Below are 22326 nucleotides of genomic sequence, written 5' to 3'. Positions count from 1 at the left end.
TATTTTAAATTGACAATACTTATCAAACATCACTAGTGTATTATACAGATCACATATCTCATTACCCCTTTTTAAATGTTAATCAAATAATTCTGATTATAGTGTCCAATTTTTTGTCTGCTTTTCAAAATGTTCGTATTTGTTTAGAATGAAGTGTTTTTTATAGCAGATACCCCCCGTGCAACTGAACCCCTGTATAACCGAAACCCTGTACAACTGAACCTCCGTGCTACTCGACCCCATTTAACTAATCCCCGTGTAACTGAATCCGCATGTAACTGAACCCACGTGCAAGTCAAGCCTCGTGCAACTCAACTCCCTCAAAACACTTTTCAGCCATTTCATGTTAATTTTTTTTTCTAAACTATTTAAAATTGACAACAAGAATCCTTTTCCTTAAAAAGGAGGCAAAATTTAGCATGGAAAAAAACAATTCCCTTTTTTTACAGAAGAAAAATTAGTCTGCACAAAGAACCCCCTCTAACCACACGGAATCAGGGAACAGAGTCTCTCTCAAACCCCGTAAAGCTCTTTTAAATGATACAAGAATTACTTATTTAACACAAAAATTTCGTTTTTAACGGATACCAAGTAAAGAAAAACTGTGTTAGAATTGATTCATTGCCCTCTTCCCTGTCATATATTTTTATAAAAGCCTCTTAATCATCTATGAAATCCTTTTACTTTCATCAAATACAATTGAAAAATATCTGTCTAATTTGGTCAGAAAACAAACTCTTTTGTCAATGAGCCTTGAATCGGATATATCCGTCTTTTTTTTTCTTAATCCCGATACGACGCATACCGCGAAAAGATCACATCAGCCCGATAACAGCTAGAGTACTTAGATCCGGGTTGGAGCGGAATGTTGTTTTGAAATCATCCCCTCTTTGGTAACATGTTAAACACAGATGGCTTTATTTAGAGCGGAAGAAGATAGTACATTTTAAATGCGAGGTTGGGAAAGAATTCTTTTGAACGAAAAAGAACTAAAACTACAGAATTATGTGTCTAACAGAGCAATGAAAAACGGAGTTTTTTGTTTTACATAATAGAAAAAAGCATGCTTTGCCGTTTCTATCGAATATACGCATCATATTTTAAGCTTTGTGTTGTGGGAGGGGGGGGGGGGCTAAATACCCCCTGAAATTTGAATTTACTAGTAAAACGATTTTTTTTTTATTAAATAAAGAATGAATGTGTACTCACATTGAAAATAGAAATATCCATTGCTTCAGAGTTAATAGAATCCAGTTTACTATGCTCGATATGCTAATACATAATGAAAATTGAATTCCATAGCATTAACACTTTATACAGGTTTTAAATTACGAATTGTTAACCAATGCTCTGATTGGCTGCCTAAAAAACAGGTGTCAGATCGAACAAAAACCCACTCTGATTGAAAAAAAAAAATTGGAGTTGAAACGTAGTTTTATAACGTGTTTAATCACGTGTAGTTTTAAGAATGTGTATGTGAACTCACGACCTACATTCATTGTGTAATTGACAACAAAAACAGAAAAAAAACCTCCCGTCTGGTAGGACAAGTATCGTTCGTAGTAATAGGTGCTTGACCCTGACAAGCCAATGTACCGGTTAGACTACACTGTATATTCATGCCTCAGGCGTATGGTTAAAATTCGTATATTATACGTTGCCAAGTTAAAAAAAAAAAAAAAAACCTACTAAACAAGCTACAGGTGACTGACCCTGGTAAGTCAATGTACCGGTTAAACTACACTGTATATTCATGCCTCAGGCGTAGGACTGAAATCAGCACCTCTCTTACTACTCTTAGCCTTTTCGGACACCTAGGATCAAATATTTCTCCTTTTCCTAATAATACATCCTGCATGTAAACAAAGGGCAAATTGAATAATTTACAATCTTTGCCCCGGAGGAATGAGGGACTTGGTATCCCTGGAAGTACAACTATTAGACCTTTTGACTAGTTTGAACAAAGTTGCAACTCGGAAATTATGATCAGTGTTGAGAAGAGGGGGCGCCTAACAAGGACAAGGAAGAGTGGTTCTACTTGCCCTCCAATCACTTTTGACCCTTTAAAAGGAACTAGAAGTTTCGACTTCTAATCGATTGAGGCTCCTCCAGAGTTTCTACGACCACCCCTTCCGTAAAAACCTTATATGTTAACAACGGGCAGCTTGCATAACTTACAGCCCTTGCCAAGCGGGTTTTTTTGGGGGGAGGGAGGCTGCCAAACTCGGAGCCTTAGCTACTTGACCTTTGAACCATTTTGAACAAAAGGGCTATCTCAAAGTTTTGATCAGATGTATTTGGAAAAAAGGCGTGGGCGGAGGTTGATTGCCCTTTGCTCCCTGTGACTCTTAAAAAGGGAAAATACTAGAACTTTAGATTTACAAAGGAATGAGCTCCCTCCAAATTGACCACCCCTTTCATACAAACCGTATATGTTAACAATGGGCAACTTGCAGAACTTACAACCCTTGCCCCAGGAGCTTTGTTGGGGTAAGTCATCCCCAGAGGCATAGTTATTTTCTCTTTGGATTATTTTGAACGAAATGGCCATCTCAAAATTTTTGTCGGATATATTTGGGGAAAAGGGTTGGGGGGGGGGAGTGTTTGTTGCCCTCTGAGATCACGTTTGACTCTTAAAAAGGCTCTTTATATTTAAATTTTTGTCGGAGTTAGTATTCTTCTGATATTTTATGGTCGCTGGTTTATAATTCCCGAGATAAGAAGCAGTAAAACAATAAAATAATAATAATAAAAGACAAGAAATGAAATAAACAAGAAAAAAACGCCCCTGTGACCGTTCCTCTAGATAAAATATAGAATATCGCATTTTCCGACAATGGAGCTTTAAACCTCCATCCGTTCTTTTCAAGTATGCTGAATTTTATGATAATTTTCATTATGCAAATGAATCTAAATAATGAACTTTTTCGAATTATAATTTATTTTTCTAGAAGTATGCAATTTTCTCTGGAATCATTTTTTGTTCGAATGATTCCTCTTCCGATATTCTATGGTCGCTGGTTTGATACTATCACCACCGGGATAGAAGTAGTTAAAAAAGACAATAAAGGAAAAAAACAAGAAAAAATGCTCCCGTGACCGTTCTTCTTGGTAGAATGTCGTATAGTTGTACAATCGAGTTTCAACCCTTCGTACTTTCTTGTCAGGTATGTTTAAAAATATGCAATTTTTATTTTGAATCAGTTTTTTTGCAAGATGTCCTCTTCCGGCATTCTATGGCCGCTAGTTTTATACTGTCACCATTGGGATAAGAAGCAGTAAAAACAAGACGGGCAATAAAATAAACAAGAAAAACGCGACCGTTCACCTTGGTAAAAAATATAGGACGTCGTATTTTTTACAATGCAGCTTGAAAAGATATGTCTGTTTTTTCAGTTACGTTGAATTTTCTGATAATTTTCAATATGAAAATGAATTTAAATTATGAATTATTTTGAATTATTAACTTTTTTTAAAGTATGCGGTTTTTCATATGCTGACAAATTAACACGGGTAAAAATCAATCAGTGTAAAAATTAATCTATTTATTTTGCTTTACTTAAGGTTTTTCATATGCTGACAAATTTAAACGGGTAAAAATCAATCAGTGTAAAAATTAATCTATTTATACTTGAGTAGAATTTGCTTTACTTAAAGTTAAGTATTTCGTTTTTTAGGAGCTCCATGACAATCCAATATTCCTTAAGGATTCTCCAGGACCTTTTGATGTTACACCTGGAAAATTAGGTGAGGCTAATAATCAGCATTTCGTTTTTGGAGAGATTTTTTTTAGAAAGTGGCAATTACTATCTATTATTTAAAGATATTATACTGTTAAAAGATCTTCCATGAATTAATAGCTCCAGTTGTGTTAAGATTCTTGTCTTTGGTAAAAATCAAAATTATTTTTGGCTCAATTAAGCGACAAGCCACAACAATAAAGTTGTGTTCAACTTTATTTGTATTAGTAAATAAAAAAATAAGAGGCTATGCTCGCGTCTCGCTGGATCATTCTGTTTCGCTGTTGGCAGAAAAACTACGATGCTGCATTATTTTATATATATATATATATATATATATATATATATATATATATATATATATATATATATATATATATATATATATATATATATATATATATATATATATATATATATATATATATATATATATATATATATATATATATATATATCTTAGTTTGCTCATCCCAATCTCTGTTTCAGAAAAGTTTGAATTTTACTCTTTCAAATAGATTTTCCACTAAGAATAATTTAATAACGCACGTTCGGAAAATGTGTATATACACCAAACCTTAATATATGGTTAAATTACTTGTTGCACGGACATGTTGCCATATACGAAAACTCTATAGTTAGTTGTTTCATTTATTACTGGCATTGGATTTTCTTAACCAAGCTGTCATCTCAAAGTTCCTAGGATAGGAAAGAAAAAGCAGTTTTTTTGGTGTGTTTTTAACCTTTGCCACTTTGTTAACTTTCCCTTTTGATTTACGGTCCTCGTAATAAAACTTTATATTAGAAGTAATTTCCTTTTACGGTTGCAGCTGATTTGTATACAAAACAAAGATAGTTGAAATAATAACGATATTGGTCAGTAGGAGCTCATAATACCAAACTACTTCAGTTCTTGCTTTCATGCTGCGTGTAGTTCCATTTCTAGCAAGAATTATTAATTCTGGAATAATGTCTCTAAGTTTTTTTTTCTTTTCTTGTCAAGATTGCAGCGAGAATTGCGACCTAGTAAAAAGCATTCCACGGCCCATGTAACCGAAAGTTTAAAACGCGTTTTGAAAAAAAAAATTGTCTAGTTATAAAAATCTAGCCAGTTTAAGCTGATGCAGCTGAAACTATTTATTATGGTTTATCTTAATAGTGGAATTTTATCGGGGAAACAAATTTATCTAACTTTCCAAAAAAGCTGAAATCTTCCGAAAATTGCAGCGGATTGAAAAAAAACGTACCATTGGAATCACCATGGTCGAAAACCCTTTATCGTAGGCTTCCCGCCCTTTATTTTGATTCATTCAAAAAACTTTTTCCACAAAATAAGTTTTTCAAAGAAAAGTAAAGAACTCCATTAAACAAAAAATGAGCAAAAACAAAATAAAATAATCTACCAAGCCTGAAACTACCACAAATCAGCATCAATAAATCAATGAAACCCAAAAACGAAAAGCAATTACGATACAAGCTCCTATCTATAAAAAAAATGTGGAATTTAGCTTTTTTCCCCAGAAGAAAGTTCCCGGATGCATGTCAATAGTAGAATGCGTCGTCTGGATTCTATACCCTGTATACACTTGTTCAAAGAGTGAGTATCCTCTCAAATGGTCTTATGCTCCTTCCATTGTTATTTTATGGGACCTCCACAGGTGATTAAACACGTTATAATACTATGTGCTATTTGCTTATGTCCTGTTGGTACCATTCCAAATGAGTGGGGATTCCCCGCCTGTTCCTAAACATTGCAAAAAAGATAACCGTATGAACGGGGGATTCCCCGCACAAATTTGTTTCAACTCCAAGTTTTTCAACGAGACTGGTTATTAGGAAAGGTTTTTTAGGGAAAGCTGTCAATCACCCATGTGTTATCCACAGTTCCATTTTTGAAGTCTGTGGAAACAGTTTGACATGTTCGGTGAGATTACGTTCCTTAGCGTTTGATAGAAATTTGCAAAAAAAGGGGTAATTAGTGAATGGATAATTTTTTAACGTGAAATCTCTGAATAAAATATTTTTGGAACATGTACTTGACGATGGATAAAAGGGTTAAGGTGATTAGCAATTACGAGCAAGGATCCCCCCCACTGGCTCCTGGCAGTAGGCTACGCATATCAAATTGCTGTACTGTGGGTTAGGTAACATGATTAAACACGCTTTTACAATCGGAATTCATTGATTGACATTTGCAAAAAAGGGGTAATTAGTGATTGGATAATTTTTTAACGTGAAGGGTCAATTTTGAAGGGAAAACCAAAAATACTCAGATTCGAAAATAAACGAGATCTGCCTCAAGGGGAAGGCTCAGAGGCCCTTCGTTCCCCCATTTCTGAGGGCAGGGGAGGGGGGGGGTCAATTTTGGAGGGAAAGACAAAAAAACTCAGAAACTAAAATAAATGGGATCTGCCTCACGGGCAAGGCTCAGAGGCCCTTCGTTCCCCCATTTCTGGGGGCAGGGGAGGGGGGGTCAATTTTGGAGAGAAAACCAAAAATACCCAGAATTGAAATTAAATGGGATCTGCCTCAAGGGCAAGGCTCTGAGGCCCTTGGTCCCCCCATTTCTGAGGGCGGGGGAGGGGGGGGAGGTCAATTTTGGAGGGAAAACCAAAAATACTCAGAATCGAAAATAAATGGGATCTGCCTCAAGGGGAAGGCTCAGAGAACCTTCGTTACCCCAGTTCTAAGGGCAGGAGAGGGGGGGTCAATTTTGGAGGGAAAACCAAAAATACTCAGAATCGAAAATAAACGGGATCTGCCTCAAGGGGAAGGCTCAGGCCCTTCGTTCCCCCATTTCTGAGGGCAGGGGAGGGGGGGTCCATTTTGGAGGGAAAACCAAAAATACTCAGAATCGAAAATAAACGGGTCTCTGCCTCAAGGGGAAGGCTAAGAAGCCCTTCGTTCCCCCATTTCTGAGGGGCAGGAGAGGTGGGGGGTCAATTTTGGAAGGAAAATCAAAAATACTCCGAATCGAAAATAAACGGGAATCTGCCTCAAGGGGAAGGCTCAGAGGCCCTTTGTTCCCCCATTTCTGAGGGGCAGGAGAGGTGGGGGGTCAATTTTGGAGGGAAAACGAAAAATAATCAGAATCTAAAATAAATGAGATCTGCCTCAAGGGGAAGGATCAGAGGCCCTCCTTTCCCACATTTCTGAGGGCTGGGGAGGGGGAGGGGGAGTCAATTTCAGAGGGAAAACCAAAAATACTCAGAATCGAAAATAAAGGGGATCTGCACCAAGGAGAAGGCTCAGAGGCCCTTCGTTCCCACATTCTATTAAGAGCTTTTGCTATGGAAATGGTTAATTTTTGAATCGAAACTACGCTTTTCTGACTGAAGACACACATTTGAATCAGAAAAAGTGAAAATGTACACAATTGAAACAGAGAAGTGTGTTTTGACTGTATTTTCTATAATTTCCTCTGAAAAAAATGGGAGTTCACACTTAAAAAGTTCTATTAAGAGCTACTTTTTACGTAAATGGTTAATTTTTGAACAAAAAATACATTTTTCTGACTGAAGATATACATTATAATCAGAGTAATGTGTTTTGATAATATTTTCTATAATCCCATTCGAAAAAATTGGAGTTCATACTCAAACAGTTCTATTAAGAGCTATTGTTATGCAAATGATTCATTTTTTGAACCAAAACTACGCCTTTCTGTCTGAAGATATACATTATAATCATAGAAATGTGTGGGACCATCAAGCACAGTGCTATGAGCTAGACTCCTATTGCGCATTTTCATTTTAAATGTTATTACAGATCCGAGTAAAACCATTATCAGTATACCTCATTCTTTCATTCTAACTTAACTTGTAGGAATAGGACTTCATTCGAACAAGTAAATCAGTTTTGTTCAATGTATAATAGTGTACAAAAAGACTATTATTTTTCCTCATCCTCCCCCCACATGACCAGGTGCTAATGTCTCAATCTCGCTCGCGCTTAGTTTTCTTCTTAATATACGGTAGAAATTAAGGCTACGCGATCTCCATATTTCGTAATAACCATCATGTGTAATGTAGTGATAATGGTCCAATCTAGGTTCCCGATCTAAAAAAAAAAAAATGAAAATTAAAAAGCTTAAAATATATGGAATTTGTATATGATGTAATGAACAAAAATTATTACTGGCAAAACCCCTATGCCTTCCCAAGGCCAGTGTGGGAAGATGGGGGTTAAGTGGGAGGATCTTTCCATGGAGAGGGCTCTGGATTTCCCAGCATTATTTAAAAAGCTTCCTATGCCAATTAAACAAAAGTTTTGGATATTTTTTGTCAGTTTGTAGTTTACGCACTAATATCAATATTTGTAACGATTCTATTTGAACTTTCTCCAAGTTTATCAAATTGATCTCAAAAGAGTTCATGATAAAAAAAAAATGTTTGTAGTTTACACACTAATATAAATATTTGTAACGATTATATTTGAAATTTCTCCAAGCTGATCAAATTGATATCAAAAGGGTTCATGATAAAAAAAATACTAATCAGCATCTATAAATAAATGAAACCCAAACCGAAAAGAAATTACAATAAATAATCGAGTCAAACTCAAAACGAGCAGAAATTAACAAAAGTTGGGGGCAAAACCCCTATGCCTTCCCAAGACCAGTGTGGGGGATTGGTGGTTAGGTGGGAGGATCTTTCCATGGGAGGGGGGCTACGGATTTCCCAGCATTATTTAAAAAGCTTCCTATGCTAATTAAACAAAAGTTTAGGATATTTTTGTCAGTTTTTAGTTTACACACTAATATCAATATTTGTAACGATTCTATTTGAACTTTCTCCAAGTTGATCAAATTGATCTCAAAAGGGTTCATGATAAAAAAAATACTAATCAGAATTTATAAATAAATGAAACCCAAACCGAAAAGAAATTAGAATAAATAATCGAGTCAAACTCAAAACGAGCAGAAACTAACATAAGTTGGGTGCAAAACCCCTATGCCTTCCCAAGGCCAGTGTGGGGGTTGGGGGTTAGGTGGGAGGATCTTTCCATGGAGGAGGCTCTGGATTTCCCAGCATTATTTAAAAAGCTTCCTATGCTAATTAAACAAAAGTTTTGGATATTTTTGTCAGTTTGTAGTTTAGTTTACTTAAAAAAAAAAACACCACTAATCAGCATCTATAAATAAATGAAACCCAAACCGAAAAGAAATTACAATAAATAATCGAGTCAAACTCAAAACGAGCAGAAATTAACATAAGTTGGGGGCAAAACCCCTGTGCCTTCCCAAGGCCAGTGTGGGGGGTTGAGGGTTAGGTGGGAGGATCTTTCCATGGAGGGGGCTATGGATTTCCCAGCATTATTTAAAAAGCTTCCTATGCTAATTAAACAAAAGTTTTGGATATTTTTGTCAGTTTGTAGTTTACACACTAATATCAATATTTGTAACGATTCTATTTGAACTTTCTCCAAGTAAGTGTGGGGGGGTTGGGGGTTAGGTGGGAGGATCTTTCCATGGAGGGGGCTATGGATTTCCCCAGCATTATTTAAAAAGCTTCCTATGCTAATTAAACAAAAGTTTTGGTTATCTTTGTCAGTTTGTAGTTTACACACTAATATCAATATTTGTAACGATTCTATTTGAACTTTCTCCAAGTTGATCAAATTGATCTCAAAAGGGTTCATGATAAAAAAAAATACTAATCAGCATCTATAAATAAATGAAACCCAAACCGAAAAGAAATTACAATAAATAATCGAGTCAAACTCAAAACGAGCAGAAATTAACATAAGTTGGGGGCAAAACCCCTATGCCTTCCCAAGACTAGTGTGGGGGGTTGGGAGGTTAGGTGGGAGGATCTTTCCATGGAGGGGGCTATGGATTTCCCGGCATTATTTAAAAAGCTTCCTGTGCTAATTAAACAAAAGTTTTGGATATTTTTGTCAGTTTGTAGTTTACACACTAATATCAATATTTGTAATGATTCTATTTGAACTTTCTCCAAGTTGATCAAATTGATCTCAAAAGGGTTCATGATAAAAAAAAATACTAATCAGCATCTATAAATAAATGAAACCCAAACCGAAAAGAAATTAGAATAAATAATCGAATCAACCTCAAAACGAGCAGAAATTAACATATGTTGGATGCAAAACCCCTATGCCTTCCTAAGGTCAGTGTGAGGGGTTAGGTGGGAGGATCATTCCATGGAGGCGGCTCTGGATTTCCCAGCATTATTTAAAAAGCTGCTCACCAAGTTTAGCGAAATAAAATTGTCTATTTGCGTTCCACTTCATGCTCCAAATTGTAAGAAGGAACTGAACATACATCATCCCATTTTTAAGGCATTTTATACATTATATCTTGGAAATTAAGTCTCTTCTTATCAGTATACATTATACCTTGGAAATTAAGCCTCTTCTTATCATTATTCTTCAATTCAAACGCTTAATACCCCAAGCATATGCGAGTCAAATTTCACTTTAAAGTGCTGGTATATCTGATGAAATAATTTAAGTCGTATGACCAATTTAGTAAGGACACTCGATATCCTTAAAATGTCTGATTCAAACTATTAAACCTAAGGAAATTCATATATTTGGAATCAGTATACAAAGCCAACGTATTTCTTTTTTTTTGGGGAGTGGGGGCGATGATAGAGTGGATGTCTTAGACTAGTCATAGTGCTGTACTCTGGCATGAATTGCTTTCGAAAATCCGGATGATTTAGTTGAAAATAAAGTTTTAACAAGAAATGCTAGCGTATCTGATGAAATAATTTAGGTCATATGATAAATTTAATTTATTATTTTTATAATACAGTAGTTTTTCAGCAAGGACACTCGATATCCTAAAAGTGTTTGATTCAAACTTTTACCTTGAGCATCGATATTGTTAGCAGAATTTCAAAAGGATCGTTTATGAGTGCTGGCGTATCTGATGAAATAATTTAGGTCATATGATCAATTTTTTTTTTTAATGTAGTAGTTTTTCAGTAAGGACACTCGATATCCTAAAAGGGTTTGATTCAAACTTAAACTTTTACCTTGAGAATCGATGTTGTTAGAAGAATTTCAAAAGGATCGTTTATGAGTGCTGGCGTATCTGATGAAACAATTTAGGTCGTATGATATTAGTGGTAGTTTTTTTTTATTAAGTAAACTCGATGTTTCTCTATGATTCAATCCCAACGTCCCCCTGCTCTGAGTTTTGAAAATGATTTCACGACATTATTTTAGTTTTTTTTCTTGCCCCAAACTATTTTTTTTTATCATGAACCCTTTTGAAATCAATTTGATCAACTACTTGGTGCCCATTAAAAACGAAATTTTTGAGTTAAATAAGTAGTTTTTGTATTTTTTAAAAGAGCTTTAAGGGGCTGGAGAGATTTTTTTGTTCGGCATAGATGAAAGGTTCAATACCTCACTTAAACTAAGAGGTTACATTTTGATATTGTTTGACAATTTACTAAATTTTAAGGTTTTCTCTAGTTTCAAAATGTTCTTGTCAGTCACCATCTTTAATCATTCACAAACAATACTGAAGAAAACCAATTTGCACTGTTTATCGACATTAAATTGTTAAGAAGGCTATTATTTCATTTTTAATATTTATGTTTTTGATTTTCTATTGATGAAGAATTTAGACACAACTTCAACTAGTTATTTTTTTGGTCGGCATAGATGAAAGGTCCAATACCTCAGTTAAACCAAGAGGTTACATTTTGATATTGTTTGACAATTTACTAAATTTTAAGGTTTTCTTTAGTTTCAAAATGTTTTTGTCAGTCACCATCTTTAATCATTCACAAACAATACTGAAGAAAACTGATTTCCACTGTTTATCGACATTAAGTTGTTAATAAGGCTATTATTTCTTTGAACTATTTTTTTTTTATCATGAACCCTTTTCAAATCAATTTGATCAACTACTTGGTGCCCATTAAAAACGAAATTTTTGGGTTAAATAAGTAGTTTTTGTATCTTTTAAAAGAGCTTTAAGGGGTTTGAGAGATTTTTTTGTTCGGCATAGATGAAAGGTCCAATACCTCACTTAAACTAAGAGGTTAAATTTTGATATTGTTTGACAATTTGCTAAATTTTAAGGTTTTCTTTAGTTTCAAAATGTTTTTGTCAGTCACCATCTTTAATCATTCACAAACAATACTGAAGAAAACCGATTTCCACTGTTTATCGACATTAAATTATTAAGAAGGCTATTATTTCATTGAACTATTTTTTTTTATCATGAGCCCTTTTTAAATCAATTTGATCAACTACTTGGTGCCCATTAAAAACGAAATTTTTTGGTTAAATAAGTATTTTTTGTATCTTTTAAAAGAGCTTTAAGGGGTTTGAGAGATTTTTTTTTTCGGCATAGATGAAAGGTCCAATACCTCACTTAAACTAAGAGGTTACATTTTGATATTGTTTGACAATTTACTAAATTTTAAGGTTTTTTTTTAGTTTCAAAATGTTTTTGTCAGTCACCATCTTTAATCATTCACAAACAATACTGAAGAAAATCAATTTCCACTGTCTATCGACATTAAATTGTTAAGAAGACTATTATTTCATTTTTAATTTTTATTTTTTTCATTTTATATTGATAAAGAATTTAGACACATCTTCGAGTAGTTATTTTTTTTTCTTCAGCATATATGTAAGGTCCAATACCTCAGTTAAACTATGAGGTTACACTTTGATATTTTTTGACAATTTGCTAAATTTTATGTTTTTCTTTAGTTTCAAAATGTTTTTTCCAGTCACCATCTTTAATGATTCACAAACAATAGTGAAGAAAACCGATTTCCACTGTTTATGGACATTAAGTTGTCAAGAAGGCTAGTATTTCATGGAAATATGCATTTACATTTATAATTTTCATGTTTTTGATTTTATGTTGATGAAGAATTTAAACACATCTTCAACTAGTTTTTTTTTTTGTTCGGCATAGATGAAAGGTCCAATACCTCAGTTAAACTAAGAGGTTACATTTTGACATCGTTTGACAATTTACTAAATTTTAAGGTTTTCTTATACAAGAGTCGGAACACACACGCGCGCGTACATAGGCTAACCTAACCTATGATTTTGGTATTTCTGTGCAATAATGTGGAATTTGGTAACATGTGTGTATTTTTGTGTGTGTGTTTCTGTGTGTGTTTGTGTGTTCCGACTCTTGTATAAGAAAACCTTAAAAATTAGTAAATTGTCAAACGATGTCAAAATGTAACCTCTTAGTTAAACTGAGGTATGGGACCTTTCATCTATGCCGAACAAAAAAAAATAACTAGTTGAAGTTGTGTTTAAATTCTTCATCAACATAAAATCAAAAACATGAAAATTAAAAATGTAAATGCGTATTTCAATGAAATAATAGCCTTCTTAACAACTTAATGTCGATAAACAGTGGAAATTGGTTTTCTTCAGTATTGTTTGTGAATGATTAAAGATGGTGACTGACCAAAACATTTTGAAACTAAAGAAAACCTTAAAATTTAGTAAATTGTCAAACAATATCAAAATGTAACCTCTTAGTTTAACTGAAGTATTGGACCTTTCATCTATGCCGAACAAAAATAATAACTAGTTGAAGTCGTGTTTAAATTCTTCATCAATATAAAATCAAAAAAATGAAAATTAAAAATGAAATAACAGCCATCTTAACAATTTAATGTCAATAAACTGTGCAAATTGGTTTTCTTCAGTATTGTTTGTGAATGATTAAAGATGGTGACTGACAAAAAACATTTTGAAACTAAAGAAAACCTTAAAATTTAGTAAATTGTCAAAAATATCAAAATGTAACCTCTTAGTTTAAGTGAGGTATTGGACCTTCCATCTATGCATAACAAAAAAATCTCTCAAACCCCTTAAAGTTCTTTTAAAAGATACAAAAACTATTTATTTAACTCAAAAATTTCGTTTTTAATGGGCACCAAGTAGTTGATCAAATTGATTTCAAAAGGGTTCATGATAAAAAAAATAGTTCAATGAAATAAAAGCCTTCTTAACAACTTAATGTCGATAAACAGTGGAAATCAGTTTTCTTCAGTATTGTTTGTGAATGATTAAAGATGGTGACTGACAAAAACATTTTGAAACTAAAGAAAACCTAAAAATTTAGTAAATTGTCAAACAATATCAAAATTTAACCTCTTAGTTTAACTGAGGTATTGGACCTTTCATCTATGCCGAACCAAAAAAAAAAACTAGTTGGAGTTGTGTTTAAATTCTTCATCAATATAAAATCAAAAACATGAAAATTTAAAAATGAAATAATAGCCTTCTTAACAATTTAATGTCGATAAACAGTGGAAATTGGTTTTCTTCAGTATTGTTTGTGAATGATTAAAGATGGTGACTGACAAAAACATTTTGAAACGAAAGAAAACCTTAAAATTTAGTAAATTGTCAAACAATATCAAAATATAACCTCTTAGTTTAAGTGAGGTATTGAACCTTTCATCTATGCCGAACAAAAAAAATCTCTCAAACCCCTTAAAGCTCTTTTAAAAGATACAAAAACTACTTATTTAACTCGAAAATTTCGTTTTGAATGGGCACCAAGTAGTTGATCAAATTGATTTCAAAAGGGTTCATGATAAAAAAGAAATAGTTTGGGGCAAGAAAAAAAAATAATGTCGTTAAATCATTTTCAACACTCAGAGCAGGGGGACGTTGGGATTTAATCATAGAGAAACATCGAGTTTACTTAAAAAAAAAACTACCACTAATATCATACGACCTAAATTATTTCATCAGATACGCCAGCACTCATAAACGATCCTTTTGAAATTCTTCTAACAACATCGATTCTCAAGGTAAAATTTTAAGTTTGAATCAAACCCTTTTAGGTTATCGATTGTCCTTACTTAAAAACTATTACATTAAAAAAATTAAATTTATCATACGACCTAAATTATTTCATCAGATACGCCAGCACTCATAAACAATCCTTTTGAAATTCTGGTAACAATATCGATGCTCAAGGTAAAAGTTTGAATCAAACACTTTTAGGATATCGAGTGTCCTTACTGAAAAACTACTTTATTAAAAAAAAAAAAATTTATCATACGACCTAAATTATTTCATCAGATACGCTAGCATTTCTTGTTAAAACTTTATTTTCAACTAAATCATCCGGGTTTTCGAAAGCAATTCATGTCAGAGTACAGCACTATGACTAGTCTAAGACATCCACTCTATCATCGCCCCCACCCAAAAAAAAATACCTTGTCTTTGTATACTGATTCCAAATATATGAATTTCCTTAGGTTTAATAGTTTGAATCAGACATTTTAAGGATATCGAGTGTCCTTACTAAATTGATCATACGACTTAAATTATTTCATCAGATATGCCAGCACTTCAAAGTGAAATTTGACTCGCATTTGCTTGGGGTATTAAGCGTTTGAATTGCAGAATAATGATAAGAAGAGGCTTAATTTCCAAGGTATAATGTATACTGATAAGAAGAGACTTAATTTCCAAGATTTAATGTATAAAATGCCCTAAGAATGGGATGATGCAAGTTCAGTTCCTTCTTACAATTTAGAGTATGAAGTGGAACGCAAATAAACGATTTTATTTCGCTAAACTTGGTCATCAGCTTTATAAATAATGCTGGGAAATCCAGAGCCCCCTCCATGGAAAGATCCTCCCACCTAACCCCCAACCCCTCACACTGGCCTTGGGAAGGCATAGGGGTTTTGCATTTAACTTATGTTAATTTCTGCTCGTTTTGAGTTTGACTCGATTATTTATTCTAATTTATTTTCGGTTTGGGTTTCATTTATTTATAGATGCTGATTAGTATTTTTTTTTATCATGAACCCTTTTGAGATCAATTTGATCAACTTGGAGAAAGTTCAAATAGAATCGTTTCAAATATTGGTATTAGTGTGTAAACTACAAACTGACAAAAATATCCAAAACTTTTGTTTAATTAGCATAGGAAGCTTTTTAAATAATGCCGGGAAATCCATAGCCCCCTCTATGGAACGATCCACCCATCTAACCCCCCAACCCCCCACACTGGTCTTGGGAAGGCATAGGGGTTTTTCCCCCAACTTATGTTAATTTCTGCTCGTTTTGAGTTTGACTCGATTATTTATTGTAATTTCTTTTCGGTTTGGGTTTCATTTATTTATAGATGCTGATTAGTATTTTTTTTTTATCATGAACCCTTTTGAGATCAATTTGATCAACTTGGAGAAAGTTCAAATAGAATCGTTACAAATATTGATATTAGTGTGTAAACTACAAACTGACAAAAATATCCAAAACTTTTGTTTAATTAGCATAGGAAGCTTTTTAAATAATGCTGGGAAATCCATAGCCCCCTCCATGGAAAGATCCTCCCACCTCACCCCCAACCCCCCCACACTTACTTGGAGAAAGTTCAAATAGAATCGTTACAAATATTAATATTAGTGTGTAAACTACAAACTGACAAAAATATCCAAAACTTTTGTTTAATTAGCATAGGAAGCTTTTTAAATAATGCTGGGAAATCCATAGCCCCCTCCATGGAAAGATCCTCCCTCCTAACCCTCACCCCCCCACACTGGCCTTGGGAAGGCATAGGGGTTTTACGCTCAACTTATGTTAATTTCTGGTTGTTTTGAGTTAGACTCGATTATTTATTGTAATTTCTTTTCGGTTTGGGTTTCATTTTATTTATAGATGCTGATTAGCGGTAGTTTTTTTTTTAAGTAAACTCACCCAAAAATTTACCAAAAGATACAAAAATTTTATTTAATTTGCATAGGTAACTTTTTTAATAATGATCGGATATCCAGAGCCTCCTCCATGGAATGATCCTCCCCCCGAATCCCCAACCCCTCACACTGGCCATGGGAAGGCATAGGGGTTTTGCATCCACCTTAGCTTAATTTCTGCTCGTTTTGAGTTTGACTCGATTATTTATTCTAATTTCTTTTAGGTTTGTGTTTAATTTATTTAAAGATGCTGATTAGTATTTTTTTATCATGAACCCTTTTGAGATCAATTTAAGCAACTTGGAGAAGGTTTAAATAGAATCTTTACAACTATTGATATTAGTGTGCAAACTACAAACTGAAAAAAATATCCTAAGCTTTTGTTTAATTAGCATAGGAAGCTTTTTAAATAATGCTGGGAAATCCATAGCCCCCCTCCCATGGAAAGATCCTCCCACCTAACCCCCAATCCCCCACACAGGTCTTGGGAAGGCATAGGGGTTTTGCCCCCAACTTATGTTAATTTCTGCTTGTTTTGAGTTTGACTCGATTATTTATTGTAATTTCTTTTCGGTTTGGGTTTCATTTATTTATAGATGCTGATTAGTATTTTTTTTATCATGAACCCTTTTGAGATCAATTTGATCAACTTTGAGAAAGTTCAAATAGAATCGTTAAATATTGATATTAGTGTGTAAACTACAAACATTTTTTTTTATCATGAACCCTTTTGAGATCAATTTGATCAACTTGAAGAAAGTTCAAATAGAATCGTTAAAAATATTGATATTAGTGCGTAAACTACAAACTGACAAAAAAAATCCAAAACTTTTGTTTAATTAGCATAGGAAGCTTTTTAAATATTGCTGGGAAATCCAGAGCCCTCTCCATGGAAAGATCCTCTCACCTAACCCCCAACTTCCCACACTGGCCTTGGTAAGGCATAGGGGTTTTGCCAGTAATAATTTTTGTTCATTACATCATATACAAATTCCATATATTTTAAGCTTGAGATTGAGACATTAGCACCTGGTCATGGGGGGGGGGGGAGGAAAAATAATTGTCTTTTTGTACACTATTATACATTGAATGAAACTGATTTACTTGCTCGAATGAAGTCCTATTCCTACAAATTAAGTTAGAATGAAAGAATGAGGTATACTGATAATGTTTTTACTCGGATCTGTAATAACATTTAAAAAGAAAATGCTTAATAGAGGTCTAGCTCATAGCACTGTGCTTGATGGTCCCACACATTTCTCTGATTATAATGTATATCTTCAGTCAGAAAAGCGTGGTTTTGGTTCAAAAAATGAATCATTTCCGTAGCAATAGCTCTCAATAGAACTGTTTAAGTATGAACTCCAATTTTTCCAATGAAACTATAGAAAATACTATCAAAACACATTTCTCTGATTATAATGTATATCTTCAGTCAGAAAAGCGTAGTTTTTGTTCAAAAATGAACCATTTCCGTAAAAAATAGCTCTTAATAGAACTTTTTAAGTGTGAACTCCCATTTTTTTCAGAGGAAATTATAGAAAATACAGTCAAAACACACTTCTCTGTTTCAATTGTGTACATTTTCACTTTTTCTGATTCAAATGTGTGTCTTCAGTCAGAAAAGCGTAGTTTCGATTCAAAAATTAACCATTTCCATAGCAATAGCTCTTAATAGAATGTGGGAACGAAGGGCCTCTGAGCCTTCCCCTTGAGGCAGATCCCATTTATTTTCGATTCTGAGTATTTTTGGTTTTCCCTCTGAAATTGACTCCCCCTCTCCCTCCCCTGCCCTCAGAAATGTGGGAACGAAGGGCCTCTGAGTCTTCCCCTTGAGGCAGATCTCATTTATTTTCGTTTCTGATTATTTTTGTTTTTCCCTCCCAAATTTACTCCCCACCTCTCCTGCCCCTCAGAAATGGGAGAACGAAGGGCCTCTGAGCCTTCCCCTTGAGGCAGATTCCCGTTTATTTTCGATTCTGAGTATTTTTGATTTTCCCTCCAAAATTGACCCCCCACCTCTCCTGCCCCTCAGAAATGGGGGAACGAAGGGCTTCTGAGCCTTCCCCTTAAGGCAGATTCCCGTTTATTTTCAATTCTGAGTATTTTTGGTTTTCCCTCCAAAATTGACCCCCACCTCTCCTGCCCCTCAGAAATGGGGGAACGAAGGGCCTCTGAGCCTTCCCCTTGAGGCAGATCCCGTTTATTTTCGATTCTGAGTATTTTTGGTTTGCCCCCCAAAATTTACCCCCCCCCTCCCCTACCCTAAGAAATGGGGGAACGAAGGATCACTGAGCATTCCCCTGGAGGCCGATCCCGTTCATTTTCGATTCTGAGTATTTTTGGTTTTCCCTCCAAAATTGACCTCCCCCCCCGCCCACGCCCTCAGAAAAGGGGGAACCAAGGGCCTCTGAGCCTTACCCATGAGGCAGATCTAGTTTATTTTCGAATCTGAGTATTTTTGGTTTTCCCTCCAAAATTGACCCTTCACGTTAAAAAATTATCCTATCACTAATTACCCCTTTTTTGTAAATGTCAATCAATGAATTCTGATTGTAAAAGTGTGTTAAATCATTTTACCGAACCCACAGTACAGCAATTTGATATGCGTAGCCTACTGCCAGGAGCCAGTGGGGGGATCCTTGCTCGTAATTGCTAATCACATTAACCCTTTTATCCATCGTCAAGTACATGTTCCAAAAATATTTTATTCAGAGATTTCACGTTAAAAAATTATCCATTCACTAATTACCCCTTTTTTTTCAAATGTCTATCAAACACCAAGGAACGTAATCTCACCGAACATTTCAAACTGTTTCCACAGACTTCAAAAATGGAACTGGGGATAACACATGGGTGATTGACAGCTTTCCCTAAAAAACCTTTCCTAATAACCAGTCTGGTTGAAAAACTTGGAGTTGAAACAAATTTGTGCGGAGAATCCCCCGTTCATACTGTTATCTTTTTTGCAATGTTTAGGAACAGGCGGGGAATCCCCACTCGTTTGGAATGGTACCAACAGGACATAAGCAAATAGCACGTAGTTTCATGACGTGTTTAATCACGTGTGGAGGTCCCATAGAATAACAATGGAAGGAACATAAGACCATGTGAGAGGATACTCACTCTCTTTGAAAAGGTGTATACAGGGTACGGAATCCAGAAGGCGCATTCTACTGTCAATTTGTTTTGTTTCCCCAGGAAGATAATATCAAATCGGTGATCGTAAAAGTTCGGGAGAGGGCTCATTCAAATTGAAATTGAAAGTTCTAGAGCCTTCTCTAGGGACCAAAAAGATTGCACTCCTGGTGAGTATTACTTTCTGCCATTTTCTGATGCAAAATTACGATTGTGCCACATGGAGGACAAAGTCAATATCAGTTAAAATTTTGAAATCGTCGGTAAAGATGACCAATCAGTCGGTAAAATCCATTGCTCCCCCCCAAAAAAAAGAAAGAAAAATCTGGCTACTAACACCTCTGGCCGGTATCAGACCAACTCCACGAGAATTAATTATTTATGCTTCTTAGTTCTAACCTGTTATCTCTGTGGACTTTTATCATAAGACAATTCAACTACAATTTTCCTCGGAAAGAATACACCTAGTGCCAGAAGGCTTAGGGAGTATTAAGGAACTACCACAAACACTTATTTGTAGTAGTTTCTGTTCATTTATAAGTTTGTCTTGATTAATCATTGCAATTTCTGTTTGTTTTTGGTTTTATTTTCAAACAGTTCTGGTAACTAACTGTAAGTAAGGAGCGACCCGGCTCAATAGTAACCGAAACTCTAAAAAACGGAATTTTGATACCAGTAGATACATCAAAAGAATTGGATTTTTATGGGGATTTCAAATATAAGTTTCATCAAGTTTAGTCTTACTCATCAATAACCCATCAAAAGTTACGAGCCTAAAGAATTTGCCTTATTTTAAAAAAAAAGGGGAAGCACCCCTTAAAAGTGATAGAATCTTAATGAAAATTAAACCAGGAGATTCAGCGTAACAGAAAACCCTACAGTAGATGTTTCAAGCTCCTATCTGCTTAATAGTGGAATTTTGTACTTTTTGCCAGAAGAAAGATCACGGATGCATGTTTATTTTTTTTTTTTTTTTTTTTTTTTTGTTTTTTTCCCAGGGGTGATCGTATAGATCCAGTAGTCCTAGAATATCACGAGAGGGCTCATTCGAACGAAAATTAAAAGCTTTAGTGTCCTTTTTAAGTGACCAAAAAAATTGAAGGGCAACTTGGCCCCCTCCCACGCTCATTCTTTTCCGAAGTCACGGAATGAAAATTTTAAAATATCCATTTTGTTCAGCATAGTTCAAAATTTAATAAATATGTCTTTGAGGATGACTTAATCAGTAGAAGGCTATCTTATAGTCCTGTCCCTCACCCCTGCTGCCACCTACAACTTTTTTTACATAATTTATTCAAGGATTATCGATCGAGTCTAATGGGGGTCAAGGTCAATCGATCTGATGTTGTTTGGCCACGTGTAATGACATGAGGGTGATTTATATAATCGGCGGGGGAATTATTGATTCACGAAAGGGAAATTAAGAAACAAACATGGCTTCTTTGTTGTTTGGCTAACCTAACCTGAGAAATTGATTTACATAATCGCTAGGGGAATGTATTGATTCACGAAGGGGGAATTAAGAAACATTATGGTTTCTTTGATCTTTAGGCTAACCTAACCTGAGAAATTGATTTACATAATCGCTAGGGGAATGTATTGATTCACGAAAGGGGAATTAAGAAACAAACATGGCTTCATTGTTGTTTGGCTAACCTAACCTGAGAAATTGATTTACATAATCGGCGGGGAAATTATTGATTCACGAAGGGGAATTAAGAAACATTATGGCTTCTTCGATCTTTAGGCTAACCTAACCTGTGAAATTGATTTACATAATCGACGGGGGAATCATTGATTCACGAAGGGGGAATTAAGAAACAAACATGGCTTCTTTGATCTTTCGGCCTGAGGGATTTATTCGTTGTTGTTGTTGTTTTGGACAAGTGCATGCTAGGGATGAATGTCAAGGTGTCCAGGAATAGGAAACCGGAAGTACATGCATCCTTCTCAGCCAATCAGTGAGTCGGATACATCCTCCTTCTCAGCCAATCAGAGAGGTGGTTACATATGGTTTTCCCCCAGTTACATAACAATTCGCTCTTCAGATTTCGTACATAACGGACATGCAATGTGATTAAATTATCAGAAAGTATTTTGACATAGTTCAAACAACAATGGATAATATTGATGAATTAGAAGCCTTGGCAGCCACAATTAGCAATGTAAGTTCTGATTTAGTACATTTTTTATTTTCAAAATAAATTATTTTCCTTGGTCACCCTCTAGTACATTTAGGTAAGTACCCCCTCCCCCACAAACCTAACCACCATGCAATCTTTATAGTCACTAGGAAACATAAAATATGTTCTTTTATTACCTAACCCCCCTCAACCCCTCCCACTGTTTTTACAGGTATAATTCTTGCTAGTAGAAATATTTCTCTTTTTTCAATAAATTTATTCTTTCTGTAAGCCTATCAAAAAGAGATGATCAACTTTTGTCTATCCCATAGCTATTAATAAACCGTTTCCATTTAAGCCACAACCCCCGTTTGCTTGACTTAAAAAAAATTTTCCGCAATGATTTAAAAAGCTGATACCCCACAATTGCACTTCCTGCTTGTTAATTCTTTACGTTAGCGACTTAACCAAAAGCTTTCAATGATAAAAAGGATTTGTTTTTCTCTTTCTCAAATTAAAACGGTTTTAAGCAAAAGGAGATTGCTGTTTATTAAGCTTGTGGATTCGTAACCTGTATTTGCTAGGGAATCGGTGAAATGTTATGATTTCCACAAATAATTACTACCAATATAGTTCGGACCTGGA

General features: G+C 34.7%; 1 protein-coding gene across 1 annotated transcript in view; it reads left to right on the top strand.

The window, feature by feature from the left end:
- The window catches only part of CalpC (calpain C), a 277295-nt gene that overhangs the window by 53124 nt on the left and 201845 nt on the right, over positions 1 to 22326 (top strand). Inside the window, exon 2 of the mRNA XM_089089653.1 lies at positions 3678 to 3747. Within this exon, the coding sequence (XP_088945779.1) occupies positions 3678 to 3747 (70 nt within the window). The remainder of the gene's footprint in view (positions 1 to 3677; positions 3748 to 22326) is intronic.

This window comes from Artemia sp. Qi Xiang Cuo, chromosome 5 (genome assembly GCF_049724085.1).
Source record: "Artemia sp. Qi Xiang Cuo chromosome 5, ASM4972408v1, whole genome shotgun sequence".
In the NCBI taxonomy this organism is placed as follows: Eukaryota; Metazoa; Arthropoda; class Branchiopoda; order Anostraca; family Artemiidae; genus Artemia; species Artemia sp. Qi Xiang Cuo.
The sequence above is the reverse complement of the archived record's forward strand: the minus strand, read 5'-3'. Positions and strand labels throughout refer to the sequence as shown.